This window comes from Aricia agestis, chromosome 4, assembly GCF_905147365.1.
Source record: "Aricia agestis chromosome 4, ilAriAges1.1, whole genome shotgun sequence".
NCBI lineage: Eukaryota > Metazoa > Arthropoda > Insecta > Lepidoptera > Lycaenidae > Aricia > Aricia agestis.
Window position 1 is genome coordinate 11423218 of NC_056409.1, and position 18901 is coordinate 11442118.

The following is an 18901-nucleotide window of genomic DNA, read 5'->3' on the forward strand; positions in this document are numbered from 1 at the left end:
ACTATAAAAGATAGAACTATACAATGTTCTAAGTAAATGTAGATCTTATAAATATCTACAAAAATGTCCGCGACACAAAATGTCAAGTGAGGCACAAAAACCATTTTTTTATTTAAAATTCTTAATTTTTTTGGACTACATTTAAACGCATTTATTTTACTCATGCTAATAATCCTTATCAAAATAAATAATTTCATCACTAAGTACAGTTTATGTAGATTATATTTGCTTATTGAATAATTAAAATGGGACGTTTGGTTTAGAAGTTATGGCGAAATTAAAATATTGCAATTTACGCCCGTTTCGAAGTGCAGGGGTGCGCATTGTACACATTGAAAAGGTCTAAACTCCGCGATGGTATATTTTTTTTAATGAAATAAGGGGGCAAACGAGCAAACGGGTCACCTGATGGAAAGCAACTTCCGTCGCCCATGGACACGAGTCGTAGCATCAGAAGAGCTGCAGGTGTGTTACCGGCCTTTTAAGAGGGAATAGGGTAATAGGGGAGGGCAGGGATGGGAAGGGAAGGGAATAGGGGAGGGTAGGTAAGGGAATAGGGTAGGGGATTGGGCCTCCGGTAAACTCACTCGGCGAAACACAGCGTAAGCGCTGTTTCACGCCGGTTTTCTGTGAGAATGTGGTATTTCTCCGGTCAAGCCGGCCCATTCGTGCCGAAGCATAGCTCTCCCACGTATAAGTATATCTCTTATGGATATATCCCACAATAACATATTTTTTTGTCATTTACTTTTAACTTCAAATTATAATGGCTAATTTTCGAAGCGATTTTAACCAATACGGTAATAATCCTTATTCAATTAAATACTTTAAATACATTATTGATTATGGCTCTTTACAGCATAAATATTACGATTTTAAGTTTAAATGAACATTTTCGAAGATATTACAGATTTAAAAATTGCGGGACGTAAGTAGCTTTTCGGCAGTACCGACCAATGCGGGCCACGGGTAGTAATGAATATAAATTATTTAAAATCAAACTACCTACTGAATCGATTTTAATCATTTTTTCAGTGACTTAGGCCATAATTTATTTTATACCCGTGCGAAGCCGGGGCGGGTCGCTAGTATATAATTTCTTTTATCTTCCTTTTTGGCGTTCGTGAGTATGTATTTTAGAAGAAAAAAGCCGTGAGGTAATCGTGACTTAAAAATGCAATAATTAGAAAAGGGGGTTTAATCAACAATAAATAAGACATAAATAAAATCTGGTTATTTATTATTTTAACAAACTAAATTGTATATTGGTAGTCCAAGTTATTTATTGTACGTTATGAGCATGTTGCAAAGTATAACGATAGTGAAAACATAATACTTTTAGGGGGAAAACATAGTAAATTTTTAATAATAAAGTACCATCGAGGAAATTGATTCCTATGCAATTGACAGACCAACGTTATTTGGTCGAATATGTCAATTCAATGTTAATTGTGATCTATCAGCTGGGTTTGGTAGGTCCCCGATTTGCGTAGGAATCAACTTCTCTGATAGTAAATTAAGGGTGAATTATTTATTCATTTAAGTTTCGTTTCCACTATTTATGTTCAAAAAAGTGTTTTGCCTAACCGAAGTAATATTATATCTTGAATCGTGATAATTGATAACATTATAAATTAAGAGTAAAAATAAATAGCATTTACATTTTCCAAAATTGAGATTAATTTGAAAGGGCAATTCCATATGTGACTGACTCTACATTTGATACGACAAAAGTTTTATTTTGTCATATATTATGGTTACTATTATGTTGTTAATATGAATTTTAAGATGGCTTTGTAGTAGATTAAACAAGTTAACTTATATAGAAACAATAGTAATCACTGTTGTTTTCAAATAGCATTTACACAATTATGGACTGTACTACAACAATACGAAAGTCTCTTAAATTACATAACAGAAAATGAGCAATTAGTTAATTCATTAAAATGCTTTTTTTTAACTTAAACATCACAAAAACGAAATTTTGCTGTAGTTATAGGGAAAAGTTATGTCACTGTAATTAAGTATTTTAATATCAAAATCAAGAATTTATTTTTTTAGTTCATGGTAGACTTATTCATAGAATTGCCCGAAAGACAATATCTAATCTCAATTTTATACGACCACTATAAAAAGATAGAAGAGATTTAATGTAAAGTAATATGCTAACATAATATAATAAATTTGCTACTGTTTAATTCCTAAAATAAAATTAATCTTGGTAAAAAATAAAAAGCTATTTTGCAAAATTGGCAAAAATTCTAGCTCATCAATCGTACTTGTACATAATGCATTTATGGAAATTATTTTAAAATAAATTATATGTAAATCATATAATTTAAGTATTTGAATGTGAAGAACTGGTCAGATTTAGTATTTACATGTTTAACCGATTACTGTATTTATGTATGTAGACCATTGATATATGAGATGATTAAAATTTCATTGACTCCCAACGCCTCTAAATTCTTTTATTATAGAAATCAATATTAATTCATTAATTTTTCCATACCCTAAGGGTCATAACGAAGACGTTGATGTCTGTCTGTCTTTCTCAAGAACCGCGATAGCTAGAAAGCTAAAATTTTCACAAATTATAGTATTTCTGTTGCCGTCCGCTATAACAAATATTAAAAACAAAATAAAATTGAAGGGGGCCCACAGTCTCCACACAACTTTTCTTTCTATATCAATAATAGCAACAGAAATTTTCACAAAATACTCAATAGTTTTTTTTTTTATGAAATAAGGGGGCAAACGAGCAAACGGGTCACCTGATGGAAAGCAACTTCCGTCGCCTATGGACACTCGCAGCATCAGAAGAGCTGCAGGTGCGTTGCCGGCCTTCTAAGGGGTAATAGGGGAGGGTAGGGAAGGGAATAGGGGAGGGTACGGAAGGAAATAGGGGAGGGTAGGGAAAGGAAAAGGGTAGGGGATTGGGCCTCCGGTAAACTCACTTACTCAGCGAAACACAGCGGAAGCGCTGTTTCACGCCGGTTTTCTGTGAGGACGTGGTATCTCTCCGGTCGAGCCGGCCCATTCGTGCCGAAGCATGGCTCTCCCACGTCAAAAATAGTATTGAAACTTTAATAATAAAAAATATATATTAATTAATGGGAGCCCCCCATTCAAACACATTTTTTTGCCTTTTTTGCCCATTTTTGCTCCATAGTGGAACGGAACCCTTCGTGCGCAAGTCCGACGCGCACTTGGCCGATTTTATTTTTGTTTTAAATCAGATGATCAAGTCATTTGTGAAAAAATAACTGTATTTGAAACAAACTTTTATTTGTGGTTAACACGTAGTAGTTGTAGTATCTAAAGTGCTATTACTACTAGTTGCTTAGTCTGCGTTTGCCAGGTGTTGATCTAAAATAGACTTAAAGATTCATTAGATACTAATAAAGCTGCGCGCAGAAGATATTATTAATTAAACTTTAATAACAATTTGGTCCTACAGTTAGGTATTGTCTTTTCTTATAATTCTCAAGAAGAAAAGTTTGTTTGCATCAAATGGGCTCCGGTTAGATTAATCTACGAAATAGAGCATAATATATTATTAGTAATTACTTTTATTTAATATATTAAATGTACGATTACCGCGGAAGTACTAGATTTTTTTTATATAGGGTATAAGAAGGTTGGTCAGGAAAAAAACACTAGAGCCTAGTGGTTACAAAATTGTGTATTGTTGTTATTAAGGACCTGTGTCGTGACACTTGCCTTGCCTATTACCTCCGTACGACACGTGGTTGAAACCTTCATAACGTCATGATCTACTTGTAAACCTGCGCCTGCCCTTACTAGTAGAAATAGCGTAGTGACAAATAGTCGGGCCCAAGTCCGCCATTTGCTTATCGGGGCTAACGACCTGCGGTTTGGAGCTGGTCCATATTAAGACTACACCTGTTATTCACATGTACTAACGATATAGGTGTCGTTTCAAAAAATCTAGTAGTCAACCCGTCTGAGGCGCTTTTCCTGTTCGTTTCATCGTCCGCACATTATTCGAATTTCTGTTCAGAAAAATATGGACGCCCGCCGGAACGCACTCTGTTCATACATTTTGTTGTGGACCCCGCATACTATCAAAATTCTGACGTGTCAAAATGTATGAGCGGGGCGGGGCGTCCGAATTTTTCTGATCAGAAATTCGAATAATGTGCGGCCGGGCTTAAATGTCAAAAATGTATGGGATTTGTCATGACTCATCGTCAGTGCCATTATGACAAATCCTATAATATATTTCTGACATCTAACTACGCCATCGAAACTGACGAATACATTTTGAGTAAGCACTCAGATTTGCTTTGAGACACAAGTGATCTAAAAATCTTTACAAAAAAACTTTTTTAATTTGTAATAATCTTAAGATTTGGTTGTAAGTCGTATAATATAGCCAATATCATAAAGGTCTGAATGTATGTGTTCATATTTATTATAAAACAGTATCTCGATCAAAATACAACCTTCATAATAATAATATATTCTATTTTTTAATATTGGTTTATTAGGTTGTTTATAAGATTTTACAAACAAGCTTATCATTAAATTACAATCAAAGGTCAAACAAAAGCAGATGCCTGCATCTGCTTTTGTTCGACCTTTGATTAGGCAATGAATAGTCAGCAGCTGCCTGTTTTAGTATTTACTATTCAAATATATTTCATTAATGACTTAATCCTTATCTTTATTTACAAATTTATTTTCTAATATATTTTACTACAGTAATTAAATTACCTAATTCTAACGTATCTAATATGGAAATAAATAAAATTCTTGTGTCGTGATTTTAGTAGCCAAACTCTTTCGTAAAAATACATTTTGTTGGAGCTTTGTGTGTTTAATATTCTGTAAGTCTAAAAATAAGCGTATTTTTCATCTTTGAAAATTAAGTTACAAATAGAATATTCTCACGTTGAATCGGCGTGACACAAACAACGTCTTCATGTGATAACATCAACGATAACTGCAAAACAGAGTTTGCTGGATCAGCTAATAAACTATAAAATTTACAAATATAAAAATCGCAATAACAATTCCCAAACAAGATCTTCGTAATCTTATTTCAGTTAATTTGAGCTGGACAAATGCGAGGCTCGGACTCGGTTTAGAACGGTGCAGCTTTGCAAACGATTTTTCTAGTCGATTGTGGTATTTGGCCCGAGCGAAATTGGTTTTGGATCCGGATCAACCCTTTAATTTTGTAACCTTTTCAACGGTAAAACTAACTGATATTGATCCCGATTGCAGATAAAATACAATGGATATTTTGTTGTGTATTTTGCTGTGCAAATTAAACATTTAAAACGGTTTATTGTTCAAACACTACTGACAGTATCGAAAGACCAATTATTGAATCAGAACAACTATAATCATTATTTTATTAGCTATCGCGATTTTTGACTTCGGTAATCAAATTATTGTGGTTATCGTTATTCTATTTTCAATAACTTTTCACTCTTTAGTTTTTTGTTTTTTTTTTTGCCAGCAAAAGATCTCAAGTAGGTAATTAATTTTATCAGACGATAATCCTAGAAATTATTAAATGTCTATAATTTAGAGATGTGCAATTTGTCCGCGTTGTTCCCTGTATTCGGCGTTTATAGCAAAGCAAATAAATAAGCAAGGCCTCCAGCATTGGGATTTAGGTTAACAGCCATAATATATTATAGCTCAATAATTAGGTCCAAAATTCCATCATTGACAGGCCACGTACAGAGTCACCCGTGCGCTAAGCATATATTCGTTCAATTTGGCATTAGTCCAGACATAGAGAAAACGGGTCGAACGCGACAACGCCTGCTGAAATAGATACTAAAATTCAATGTAAGTTTCGTAAAAAGGTCCCCATAAATAACCCATTTGACAAGTCAATATACAGTCACAATGCATTCTCCTCAAGTCTTTTAGAATTCGGCCGATACAGTGTTTCATCTGTAGCTTGAAATAAGTGGAAAAAATGCATCAAGTAGGGACTTGAATGGTGAAAAGTGCTTTGTTTTAGTACAAAACGATATTATCCTGAATAAATTAAATTGTACTCAAATAAATGTTATAAGTAATTAATTTGTGTACAATTTAAAAGCCCACAGCCTTTGAGGCTTCAGCTTAAAGAAGTAAGAGGCAGACATAGAAACTTTTCCATTAATATTAATATCAAGTGTCTACTTCTGAAAAATATTATAGTAAATTTTCTTAAGCCAAAAAAAGGAATGTATCAATGGAAAAATAGCGAAAAAAAATAACTCGTAGCGAACTCTGCGGAACTTAGTCGACGTCTAAAGTTTCCCTCATATTGAACTAGCGCATAAACGAGTTTAATAGCCTGTCTGTTAAGATTTACGCGGCTTAATATTAACAATAAAACTTGTTGACGCCAAGCCAAACACAAACACGCTCCTAAACTACAATACACGTATCATAATACTATAACTTTTACCTCAAGAAAGTACATAATTTTGCAAAGAAGTATCGACAAATGAAAAAAAATAATATCTGCAATTTTATGGAAACCTCCTAAGCCTATAGAATTTTATTCGATAACGATAAGGTGGCTGTTTTGCATTATGCAATATATTATTCTATCAGTTTCAACTTTCAGTAGAGACAGTATCAAAATCAAACTTACAGCAACGTTCACTTCTTAGCTGCTTCATAAGTTATGTCCACACTGTGCACTTTCATCTTCAATTTTCGTCATCAACTTTCATATTGGCGCATTCAATAATTGAATGCGTCAAGGAACGCAACGCGAATATGGTTATTTTTGAAGTTTTGGATACGGTCAGAGGGCATGCGTCGCGGGCATGCCTCACGTTCGCTGTTGACTGCTCTATAACGCATGCCCTTGACGAACAGAAAAAGGCACAGTGTGGGCAAAGCTATAGAGTTTCGGATTGACAAAACCCACAGACATTGATCAAGATAGATACCGCATGTCCCTCCATTTTAATGAAAACGAGCGTGCCACTCTTTTCTTACCTACTGTGACGTACTGATGATAAGAAACGTGTCCATTATCTAGTCCAACGTTTCTATTCGAATTTCTACAGCTCTATACGTCACAATTAGGCATTTTTTCAATCCGATTGACGTCCGATTCCGATAACGGTGGAGCGCAGACTAAAGAACAGACTTTCGAAAGACGAACATTGCTCGACGTTTGGGAACGCGATATGGCACGCGAAGTACAAACACATGCGGTATCTATCTTGGTCTATGTCTGTGACCCAACCGTATTCAATTTAGAGATGTATAACAATACTTGACAATAATTTTTTTTTCACTCCCCACATTTTCAACCCCAGTCCTTATCAGGGTCAAACACGGATTAGGCCGTCCGTTCAAAGGAGTTGATTGTCAATTATAATTATAATGACAATGGTATAAGGTATAATATAATATACAATATAGGTAGATAGTGCATTAATCAAATGGCTCAATTAGTATGATTTAATCATCTCGCAGATTACGTTGAACATACAACAGCATTTGATAACTAATTTGCCAAAGCGGTATTGTAGCCATAGGGCTAGCTAGATAATGCGGCTTAAACTCTATTTAGCCATTGTGCTTCATACATTATCGTAATGAATACATAAATTGAATTTTTAATCAGCCGAAATGAAGTCCGATATTATTATGGTATATCCACCAAAATAATTTTATGTATTTCAGAGCTTTTCATCGCCTATTTTCAAATAGATATTTCAGTTACAGTTATTTAGTCCATATTAAATTAACCGTTGATCGTGGAAGAACGAGACACAATAGAATATTTATTATGTCTCGGTCACCGGTGACCGTATGGGGCTTGTTGAATATAAATCCTAACCACTGACCTCTATAATACACTGGACAGGCTATGCCGTACAAAATGACAGCTATTTCTTATGCCGATTTGAAGCGCCGCGGTGAGCGTACTGTGAACTAATTTATATAGAAAATGACAACCGCCATTTGCAAAATAGTAGTTCCAAGTACACCCACTACTGCTTTCACATAGCAATCAGCGCCAATATGGCGACTTTCAAATAGGAATATTTTATTGATAGCGTTCGCCTGTCCAGTGTATAATAGAGGTCAGTGATCCTAACATAATATAATATAATAGAATAATATCTATGGACGCTTCACACCACGTCAGTCTGGCCCCATGCTAAGTACCTGAAGGACTTGTATTACAGGTACCAGACAACGCAAAAATATATTTAATACTTTTATACTATACATATATTTAGGATTTTTATTATATGATACACATATTTAATACACATCCATGACTCAGGAACTTTTGAAAACTTTTTGTTCCGTCGGCGGGATTCGAACCCGCGACCCCCGGCTTGAGCTACCAACGCGCTCACCACTGAGCCACAGAGGTCGTCAATAACAAATTATGTTATTTTTAAAAAGTACTCTTTACGAAAGGTAGGTAATGAAAAAAATTACGGAAGGTAATACTTACTTGACTCTATGATCTCCTCGCTTGTTCTTATGAGCATCAGCACCGCCACCACCAGAACACTCGAACGGTTCGTCATCGTATATATCCGGTTTCCGGATAAATATCACATCACTATTGGAATTTATTTTTTCACACATATCTTATGAAGCTGCAGCACTACGATTTATCGATAACTTCGTAAACACTCGTCGCACACTCGATTATCGAATCGTAAAAGTAAATTTAAAACATCTGACACTTTAAAGTTTAACTGGCCGTATTTCGAAATTCATCTTCCAATACTATTTTTATCAATTCCAAAGTGTCATAATGTTTGGATGTGTGCCAACTTATTTTTTCACTCCCTCCGTATACGACCGGAACTCGGTATCTGAAAAGAAATAACGATATTTCAGAAAGTAAACACTAATGTTTATTTAGCAGATTTATGATTTACTTCTATGAATTATACTTCTGGTTTATCTAAACATCTGGTTTCTTTATGTCCAACAAGGTTCTTCGTGATGAAGTGTTTCATGAAATTCATATATATCAATTGGGTCGGTAAAATATAAAAAAAAAATATAATATTTATTTGAGCACTAAGAAAATTATTCGTCACTTCTTAAATTACTAATAGTAGCGTGCTCGACACAATCATTTCTATGATAATAAGGCTTAATTTGTTGAACCAGCTAGGTTATGGCCCATTTAGAATTAAGTAATTTCTGATTTCTTTGCTGATCCTTATATTTATATAATTTACATAAATATCAGAAGCTAATCGCCGATATCTGAAGCTACTCGTGTTTTGGTATTTACACGTGTGATAAGCTCATCCTTTTCATCAGTCGCTTTATCAGTCACCAGCTCACGGGTGTTCACACAAAGAAAACCCCAGCCATTAATAATTACGTGTACTAAAAGGGTCGTCATGTTAATGTAGTGCGTCATATTTCCGCCGCTCCAATAATAATCCCGTCCCTACGGATGTGTGTCCCCTGCCTTGAAAATAATCAAAAGTTTCAAACGTGTCTTCGTTAATTAAATTAGGGTGATATAATTTTAGTTGACTTGTAACTGGAAGCAATCTGTACTCTCTCAGTGGAATTAAGGACACTATGTTCCTGTAGTCAAAATAGAAGATTTAGAAAATTTGTAAAATAAGGAAAAGATGAAATGTCTAAAATCTCAATTCTCCCGTGTAGATTTTAAATGTGAAAGTTTGTCTGTTAGTTACATATTATACTCAAAACAGCTGAGCCGTTTTATGAAATTTTGTATGAGAGTCCTGCGAAAGCACATATTATAGTTTTTTAAATCCCGAAATATGTAGGTACAATAAACGTATTGTGGGCAACATCTAAACTAGGCCTTTACATCCGTTGTGACTTGTGGATGATTTATACTGTATTTTCAGAGCGAAGTAACCACTCCTCAAATACTGTAGTGCCTGGGACAAGATTAACTATGAAAGAACTATGTGCGGGTTTCCTCACGATGTTTTCACTTCACCGTATGAGTACAGTGTAATAAATAATAATTTATTACACTGTAGTATGAGTGTCCGTATTATGTACCTACTTGAGATCGGAAAATGTCTCATTGGTAAGTACACGCCTCCACCCGTGATCGAACCTGCACCCTCTACGGGTGCGAACCAAAGGTCTACCCATTAGGCCACGGACGCTCTCGTTTCGGACGGGGCAACATCAGCACCCGTAGCATGGCTACAGTAGAAATACGAAAGTATAGACTATAGACAAACAGCGGAGATAAAGTGAAGGTGCCGTTCCGACCTTTACCGCGGCTAGCCGCGATTGACAAAAGTTCAATTAAAATGCCACTTTATGGCATAGAGTCTATGCCATAGACCAGTGATTCCTAAAGTGGTCCAGGTGGACCCCCAGGGGTCCACGCGAGACTAGACGGGGGTCTAAGTTGGCCCTGACAATCAACTTGCCACTTTTCTTCTTGAATAACAACAGTTATTTCTAAAATTAAGTAATTTACTTAACAAGACGTCGTTTCCATAATTAAAATTGATTAGATAACACAACTTGATAACGATCGCATGAGGGCTTGCATAAGGGCGCCATTTGTAATTTCATTATAAATAACTTAACTAAATGTTATTAACATTGGCACCCTGTGTACTATAATTGCTTCAAAATTAATTTTATGGAAATTATATTTTACTAATAAAACTCAGCTCTATGCAAAACAGTTTTTCACTAGAAAGAAACCTAATGTAAAATGAAAAAACTATTTTTTAAATTTAGCTTACCTCGTGACTCACCGTCATAGCTGTGAGAACTGAGAAGCGTTTAATATATTCAAACAAAAACTAAAGCCCCGTCATTAAAAAGACAAGAATGTACCAAGTTTGTCATCGGGATAAAAAAGAATGCGTAAACTCAACGCACGCGTATCCTGACAAACTTACAAATGCGTCTGGAGAAATTGAGCGTGAACTGAACTGTATAGTTGATGTCGTAGATTTGAAAGAAAATTTAATTTTGCCACTCATTATTGTAGCTTTTGAAGTGAGCCCTTTGATCTGAGTGACATATTGTAAACTAAAAATGATTTGCTGCTTTTGGTAGTCAGTAGCCATGCGGTTCGGATGGCAATGATTCTACTAATTATAGAAGTTCGGAGATTCAATGATGTGTGAGAAACACGTGTATTTTTAAACGTGCTGGGATACAGGGAAGAACTTGATGGATTGTATATAATTAAAACCGATAATGAAGACAGATGGGTATCGAATGTAGGCGGTAATAGTAATGTAAATAGCACATTTATCACTTAGTTCATAGTATAATATATAACTAGAAACGTCTGGCAATAAATAAAATAACCAAAGAATTTTAATATTCGTATGCGTAGGGTTAATTATTTAATTACATAATATTTTTTAATTTGCCAAAGAAATTGTGCATAGTTACCGAAACCCATAAATTATAAAGATATGAAATTTTTCCGTATTTTACGGAGTACAGGAAGCCTTAAAACATACATGACGTCTAATAATTATTAAGTACTTTATAAAAATGTAAATTATTGTATATTAAAACCACAAACAATAACATAGCAGCAAGAAAAAAAAATGTCGTCGTAGATTTTGTACTAAACTATATAAATTCCAATATACTGGCAATTTGGCATCGAGATAAAATCGAAACTATCTATTACAGGTTTTTCTTCCACAGTATCGATATATTGTTATCGATACCATCACAATAACTTGAATGATCGCCTCGATCCAACATCGACTATGAACTATTTCAGTGTCGAGTTTCCGTAATCTTTCCTAAATCTTAACGTATCTGTAAACTCTGTGAAAACTAATAAATTCCGTCTAATTTGTACTTTAAGCTCACTAACGACATCGCCTTATAAGTCAACGATCTCCCAAAGGGGAGATATTTTCGTTTTATTTACGTTCTATTTCCTTTTTTGTTGCTATTAAGTAGATTCCTGGAATCGTGGATGTGTGGACCAATTTAAATATATTATTCTTGTTGGCGCCAACGCAATTAGGAGCAGTAAAAACGATATCCATGTGTCTTATCCTATATGCAAACACAAGCTATAACTTTTGGTTATTTTTAATGTTCATTACAATTTGCAACTAAATTAGTACTTATATGTCCCTATTCTTAAAAGTATTTCGGAGGGTATGATAATTCTAAGAAGGTTCATACAATTTAGCAATTTCCTTACTCATTCCTCTGACGTTTGCGAATTTCTCAAATACCTTCCGAGTGTCAGTATTAAAGGTTCATAAATTATGTTAAAATTATTTGCTTACAAAAGGTCAGAAATTTGTAATTACATGAATATTTCAACCGGTTTCTGATTATCTTTACTTGTTTTATAAATATTATTTACCACAATACAATAAAATTGGCTATTTCTTTAATAAAGAATTTAATTATGGATTTGTAAAAATAAAATGAACTAAGCATTTACATTTTTAAGGAAGCGTAGTATTAAAGTTAGGGAAAAAAATAAGTTATTGGCTGGTGTCGGTGCTAATTTCAGGTTAAGTCATGACCACCACAAACATTTTTTTACCATAGTTAGTTTTTGCACATAATATACGTGCCTGGGTATAAAACTGCAGGTGAGAATGCGTATTTCAACATTGGGACCTATTTTAAAATATTTAAATAAGAACGATATCTTGATTTCGATCAGTTACCCAAATATCTTTGGTAATATCGGACTACTAGAATCACGTTATTTATATGAAACTCACACTATTTATGTAACTACTTAATTTATAGTGTCAATAAAATAAAGTTCTCTCTTAATTACAAAAATGCCATGATTTACATAAAAAACATCTCACATTAATGTAGATACATATATAAATATAAATGCCTACAACAGTTTCTTGATATATAATTTAGATGGTATTTCGATTTTATGTTTCTGTTTTTAGTTACGTAGAACTTAAGTCATATTTTGTTGTATTAAAAACTTGTTAAAATTGACAGTTATGGCGATTATCATCTGTTACTGCTTAGTTACGGCTTTATAATGAGCAAGACAACAGTTTTTTATTGTCATGTTGTTATTTAGAAACCACATGAAGGCCCAATAACCTCTAACAGTAACCACGGACCACGGTTAAAGCCCTTACATATAACATTACGAAAATTAGTATCGATTTAGTGGCAATTTTTTCGTTATTGCATTATTTATACATATTACATAATAAACTAGACTCTAATTCTAGTTTATGACATAACAGTTTTTTGTCATTAAAATTTATGTACTATTTTGAACTTTGAAACTAGTAACTACATTTTTGATGTTTCAGCGCGGGATTCGAACCCATGATCAGGGTTGAAACTAAGCTTTAGCCACTGGACTACCATGGCATACCAATGACATCATGCAAAGTTTACGATTCACCACGTGCCAACGTGCATCAGGAAAGATCACGCCTTCTAACGGCATCAGACAAGGGCCACGACATGCCAACAGCATAAGGCAAAAATCACGGCATCAGGCAAGGATCACGTTTATCTCCGAAACTATGGACGAACCGTACAATAGGTCCCCTATGTGGGCCGATTCGCACGCACACGATCCAACTACAACTACCTGCTCAATTCGAAACTTCCTCCCGCTCGCGAATATGAGCTGCGACTTTGATAGCCTATTTAGATGAATTGTGTGAATGATATCATATACCACTTGACGCTGTGATACCGCAAATTAATTTCACCAATTACCTGTGTAAGCAATGTTGTGGTGTAGTGTCAGAGTATGACAGATGGTGTAGAATCCTATGTGTTTGGGAGTTAAAGTGTCAATACTGTTTATCAACATCAGTTTACTGGTATAAGCGTAACAGGCTACGTAAAAGGTAACAGATAGACTCTAACCCTATAGAGAAAACTATAATATCAGGTAGTGGACACGGAAGTGGGTTATATGTAGGTTAATATCCGTTGAAGTACATCGTAAAATCAGCTTTAAGCGTCTTTTTAAAGGGTTGTAAAGGAATCATATTTTGATGAAAATCCGAATGAACAGCGGGGCTAAAATGGTCACATTTAGCAATTTCTCTCAATCAATTCAGCAAATGAATCGTCAAAACTGTCAAACTGACAAATATCAAATTAGTACAAATTACTAGACTTGAATTGCAAGCAGAGTGACCATCAATTTAAAAAAATGAATCATAATATTATGATTCATATTAATATGGATGCTTGATAAAATATCAATCAAACACAATTATTTTACTTTTTACCTTACCTGAGATTTTAAAATTTCTCCACGTCCAGTAATAGTTCTAATACTTACAATAATTATTCCATACTAATATCAAAAATGCAAAAAGTGTGTCTGTCTGTTATCTCTTCACACACCCAAATCGCTGAACCCATTTTAGTATCTAAAATTTGATATAGAGATAATGTAGAGATTTAAATTTCATATATTTTAATCCCGAAAAAGGAGATAGGATACTCTTTATCCTGGAGAAATGTACAACTTCCACGCGATAAAAAATTTTTGGCGGAACGGAGTTACGGGCGTCGTCTAGTCTCACCAAAAAGTGTCAGTAATTATCTAGGTCCACTCAAAACAGGTACAAACGAGATCATTTAAAATTCTAACACGCGCTATAATTTAAATCGAATATTCGTAAAGGACTTGTTTTTGGCCTGCGGCACACGCTAATGGAATTTCAGAATTGGCTTTGATCATCCGGTCGAAAAGAATATTTGTGTATTTTAACGCCTACCACTTTTTCAATAGTATGGAGTGAAACATTTTGCACCTTTTTATTTCGCTGGAGCTCGGACTTTTGAGATGAATCACTTATTTCTTGTTAAAATATTCAGAGGCGTGAATTTATTGCAGGTAGAATATAGATGATGGAGAAAATAAGGGTAGCGTTCTTGTTATTTTAGGAGGTTTTTAGACACACTTAACTTTTTGTTTTTGGAATGTGATTGGCACTTTGGCACTAGTTGAATATAGCCTATAAATAAATTATAGATATATCGGTTATCTAGCTAGGTCTTATTCCTATGTAACTGCGTATTTTCAAGTTATTCATGTTTGATTATGATTGATCTTTCTGTGAAAGCTTGGTCACCCATATAACTTGCTAATTATTATTATTGATTTATAACTAGCTAAAAGCCGAGCTTTGTGAGGAACTCGCGTCGTCACACCTTGACTGACTGATGATAACACATCTACATATAAATAAAAATTACTATGTTAAAGCACAAATTAATAGGCGTGACAGTTTTTCCGTAAAGTGTACCACAATATATACAGGTTGTGGGATATACTAGGGCTCGCTTCGTTCGGCCTGATTACACCGAAACACCATACATCTCCCTACCGAAACTAGTTTATTTTTATAGATATAATGAATCACCAGTATTATTTATGATATTTAAATGTCATAAAACGATAGTAAAAGTTTTATGTGTGCCTATAAATATCAGGTATCATCAATTTGCATTACACTATTGAGTATATCTGTTTCCGCTTTTACGCGTGCCTCATTGATATTGATTGTAGACATAAATCTCGATCAATGTGTCATATGTCGTGTCATGTCGCGTCTATTACTATAATGGATAACTCAAAAAATAGTCAAGTTCGAGCCGGCGTGGTCGAATTGAATAGATAAATGCTGGAAATTGATTTTTCAGCAAATGACGGACCAAATGGCAAATACTTTGGTCGGGGTAGTCAAGCTCAGAGGTCACATTTCGTGACTAATATAACCCAACCGAATGACATAGATTCTCCTATAAAGCAATTTTTCAAATTTTCAAAAATATTTTGTAAAACTATTTAGTGGAGGGAAAAAAATGGTTTTTCCCGTCTACGAAATTAGAGATAAGAGGAAAAAACTATGCATTCTACTTAAAATTAAAAATGAAACTTTAAACGACGCACCTTAATATTTTGTTAGCCATTTTTTTCTTTAAGAAATCTAGCATAGAAGCTTAATGAAATTATGAAATGAAGCGAATTGAAATAATTTCCTAAAATTGTAAATAGGTTAAGAATAAAATATATTAACACTTGTGAATTTGAGACCAGCCACAAATTTTTGCAGACTCTACTAAAAATTATAGATCGTTTCTGCTGACCCTCCGGCGTAGTAAATGCGGATGGAGCAGTACGTCAGCTGGTGCTGGAATCCGACAATCATTCATCAGCTGATTGACAGATCGGATTGACTCCGCAGATTAGACGAGTGGCGAGGCTCGTGTGTCGCATTCGTTATATTACTGCTAGATGTTATCTATCTAAGTGCTAGACTATAATACGACGTTATTTTTAACTGAAAAAGTTTAAAAATATACAGTCCAACTATAACTGTTGCCTGTAGGTTAAGACGTTAAATAAAAAATATGAATTATGCACCATAATGAATTTCGTTTTCGAAAATATGTTAAAACAAATTTATTATATTATATACTTTTTTTATGAAATAAGGGGGCAAATGAGCAAACGGGTCACCTGATGGAAAGCAACTTCCGTCGCCCGAGCTGCAGGTGCGTTGCCGGCCTTTTAAGAGGGAATAGGGTAATAAGGGAGGGTAGGGATGGGTAGGTAAGGGAATAGGGTAGGGGATTGGGCCTCCGGTAAACTCACTCACTCGGCGAAACACAGTGCAAGCGCTGTTTCACGCCGGTTTTCTTTTTTTTTTTTTTTTTTTTTTTTATGAAATAAGGGGGCAAACGAGCAAACGGGTCACCTGATGGAAAGCAACTTCCGTCGCCCATGGACACTCGCAGCATCAGAAGAGCTGCAAGTGCGTTGCCGACCTTTTAAGAGGGAATAGGGGAGGGTAGGGAAGGGAAAGGCAGGGAATAATTGAGGGTAGGGAAGGGAATAGGGTAGGGGTTAGGGGATTGGGCCTCCGGTAAACTCACTCACTCGGCGAAACACAGCGCAAGCGCTGTTTCACGCCGGTTTTCTATGAGAACGTGGTATTTCTCCGGTCGAGCCGGCCCATTCGTGCCGAAGCATGGCTCTCCCACGTCTATTATTTTGTATTAGTTCTAACAAGAAGGAAAGGAACATTAGCGAATGCCCCCCTAAAAAATTGCGCACATTGACAATTAGCTATATCCATTGTCCACACTGTGCACTTTCATCTTCAATTTTCGTCATTAACTTTCATAATTGGCGCATTCAATAATTGAATGCGTCAAGAAACGCATTACGCAACGCCAATATTGTCATTTTTGAAGTTTTGGATACGGTCAGAGGGCATGCGTCGCGGGCATGCCTCACGTTCGCTGTTGACTGCGCTATAACGCATGCTTATACGCGCATGCAACTTAGCTATTGACAACAAAGTGACGCACCATTAGCCTAGTGCAAAGGCGTTCACGTGAACTCTACGTGAACACCTGAACTCTACGTACTCTAACTTCAATAAGAATTCTTCGTAGGTACTTAGTAAAAATATGTCACAACATACAGAAATATACCAACAAAGCGTGAGGTCCATTAGCATTTGAAATGATCGGGAGCGGTTATCGTTTGTTTCCGCTTTCTCGTCTCCATTGACATGACATGTCATACATTGTATAATTATTGTTGTCATAACTACAGCGATAAATCTGCGCATCACGACCACCGTGTCAGCTCGTGACATGCATTGTTGGCTTATTTTATTCTTACACTAGCATAGACGTAAAGCCTTCAAAACCAGCAATGTATCTTGAAAAATCAATCTCTTGCTTTGCTTGGGAATGGGAATTGGAATACTCCTCCTAGCTTCCTTTAATTTCATCGCGGGCCCCAAGATAGTCTTAGCATGTACTTACAGCAGTGTAAGTGATGGGTTATATGTGGAGGGCCAGTGCCCGTTCAACTATATGTAATCCAGTCTAATTTATATTCTATCTTTTTGTATGTTTCCTGTAAATACATACTTATATTATAAATGCGAAAGTACGCCTACATGTCTGTCGTTTCTTTATACTCAAACCTCCGAACCGATTCTATATAAAGAAATAAATATTAAATAGTGTGAAGTTCCATGATCGTTAACGTATAAACTTTACCCCAATGTAGTTTGCATACTCCATGCAAGCTCTTTCGCTTCTTTGCTGAACTTCCATACTTATCTGGTCGCGCGTTGATTTAGTAAGGAAAAACTAGGTATTAAAATAACACACAAACTGTGATTTATAACAGAAATAAAAAAAAAAATTCACGTAATAAGTATTAAAAAATTATGTATGTGTAATATAATAAATATTTAGAAATTATGTATGTGTCATATAATAAATATATTACACAATCGCCTACACAATACCTACATAAATAAACAATAGCAATTATTTTTTAAATCTTATTTCACTTCATGTCTAGAATCTAGATGGTAACATATTTATGCCTGTTCTCGCCGAACGCCTCCAACGCTAAGGGTTCCCTATAACTATTATAAGCGTTAGCTGCACTAATATAAACTTACATAAATTTTGATACTTTTCGAAAAAAAAAAAACAAACAATGTAGCAAATAAAACGCAGCTTCATATCGCTCTCAGTGTGAAGCTCTTTGCTGACGTCACCTAACTCCAAAGCGTCAATTAAGCTGTTATATTATATAGCCGTGCATCACGATAGCAGCCCGACTGTCATATTTAACGTGACAAACGATCACATTACAACTATATTCGTGTTATTTAGTGGGATAAACCGCTACGACATTTTGTTTAATATTCATCGCGCATAATGGACGGTTTAGTTTATGCAATCGATTTTACTTTTAATTTATTTGCGCTCATTATAAGTTCGGGTTAATAAAATACACGCAACAAGTCGGTTTTAGTTTGTCAATAGTTAATTCTGGTAATGGTGCGGTCAGTTTCGAATAATTTGATTATTGGTAGGTTCTGCTAACAAATCACTACAATTAGTGCATTAAACGGTACTG

At 35.0% G+C, this 18901-nt stretch overlaps 1 protein-coding gene across 1 annotated transcript in view; it reads right to left on the minus strand.

Annotated features, from left to right (window-relative positions):
- LOC121726413 (nephrin-like) overlaps positions 1 to 18901 on the minus strand; it is a 103062-nt gene that overhangs the window by 77404 nt on the left and 6757 nt on the right. Inside the window, exon 2 of the mRNA XM_042113762.1 lies at positions 8468 to 8837. Coding sequence (XP_041969696.1) covers positions 8468 to 8543 — 76 coding nt within the window. The 5' untranslated portion in view covers positions 8544 to 8837. The remainder of the gene's footprint in view (positions 1 to 8467; positions 8838 to 18901) is intronic.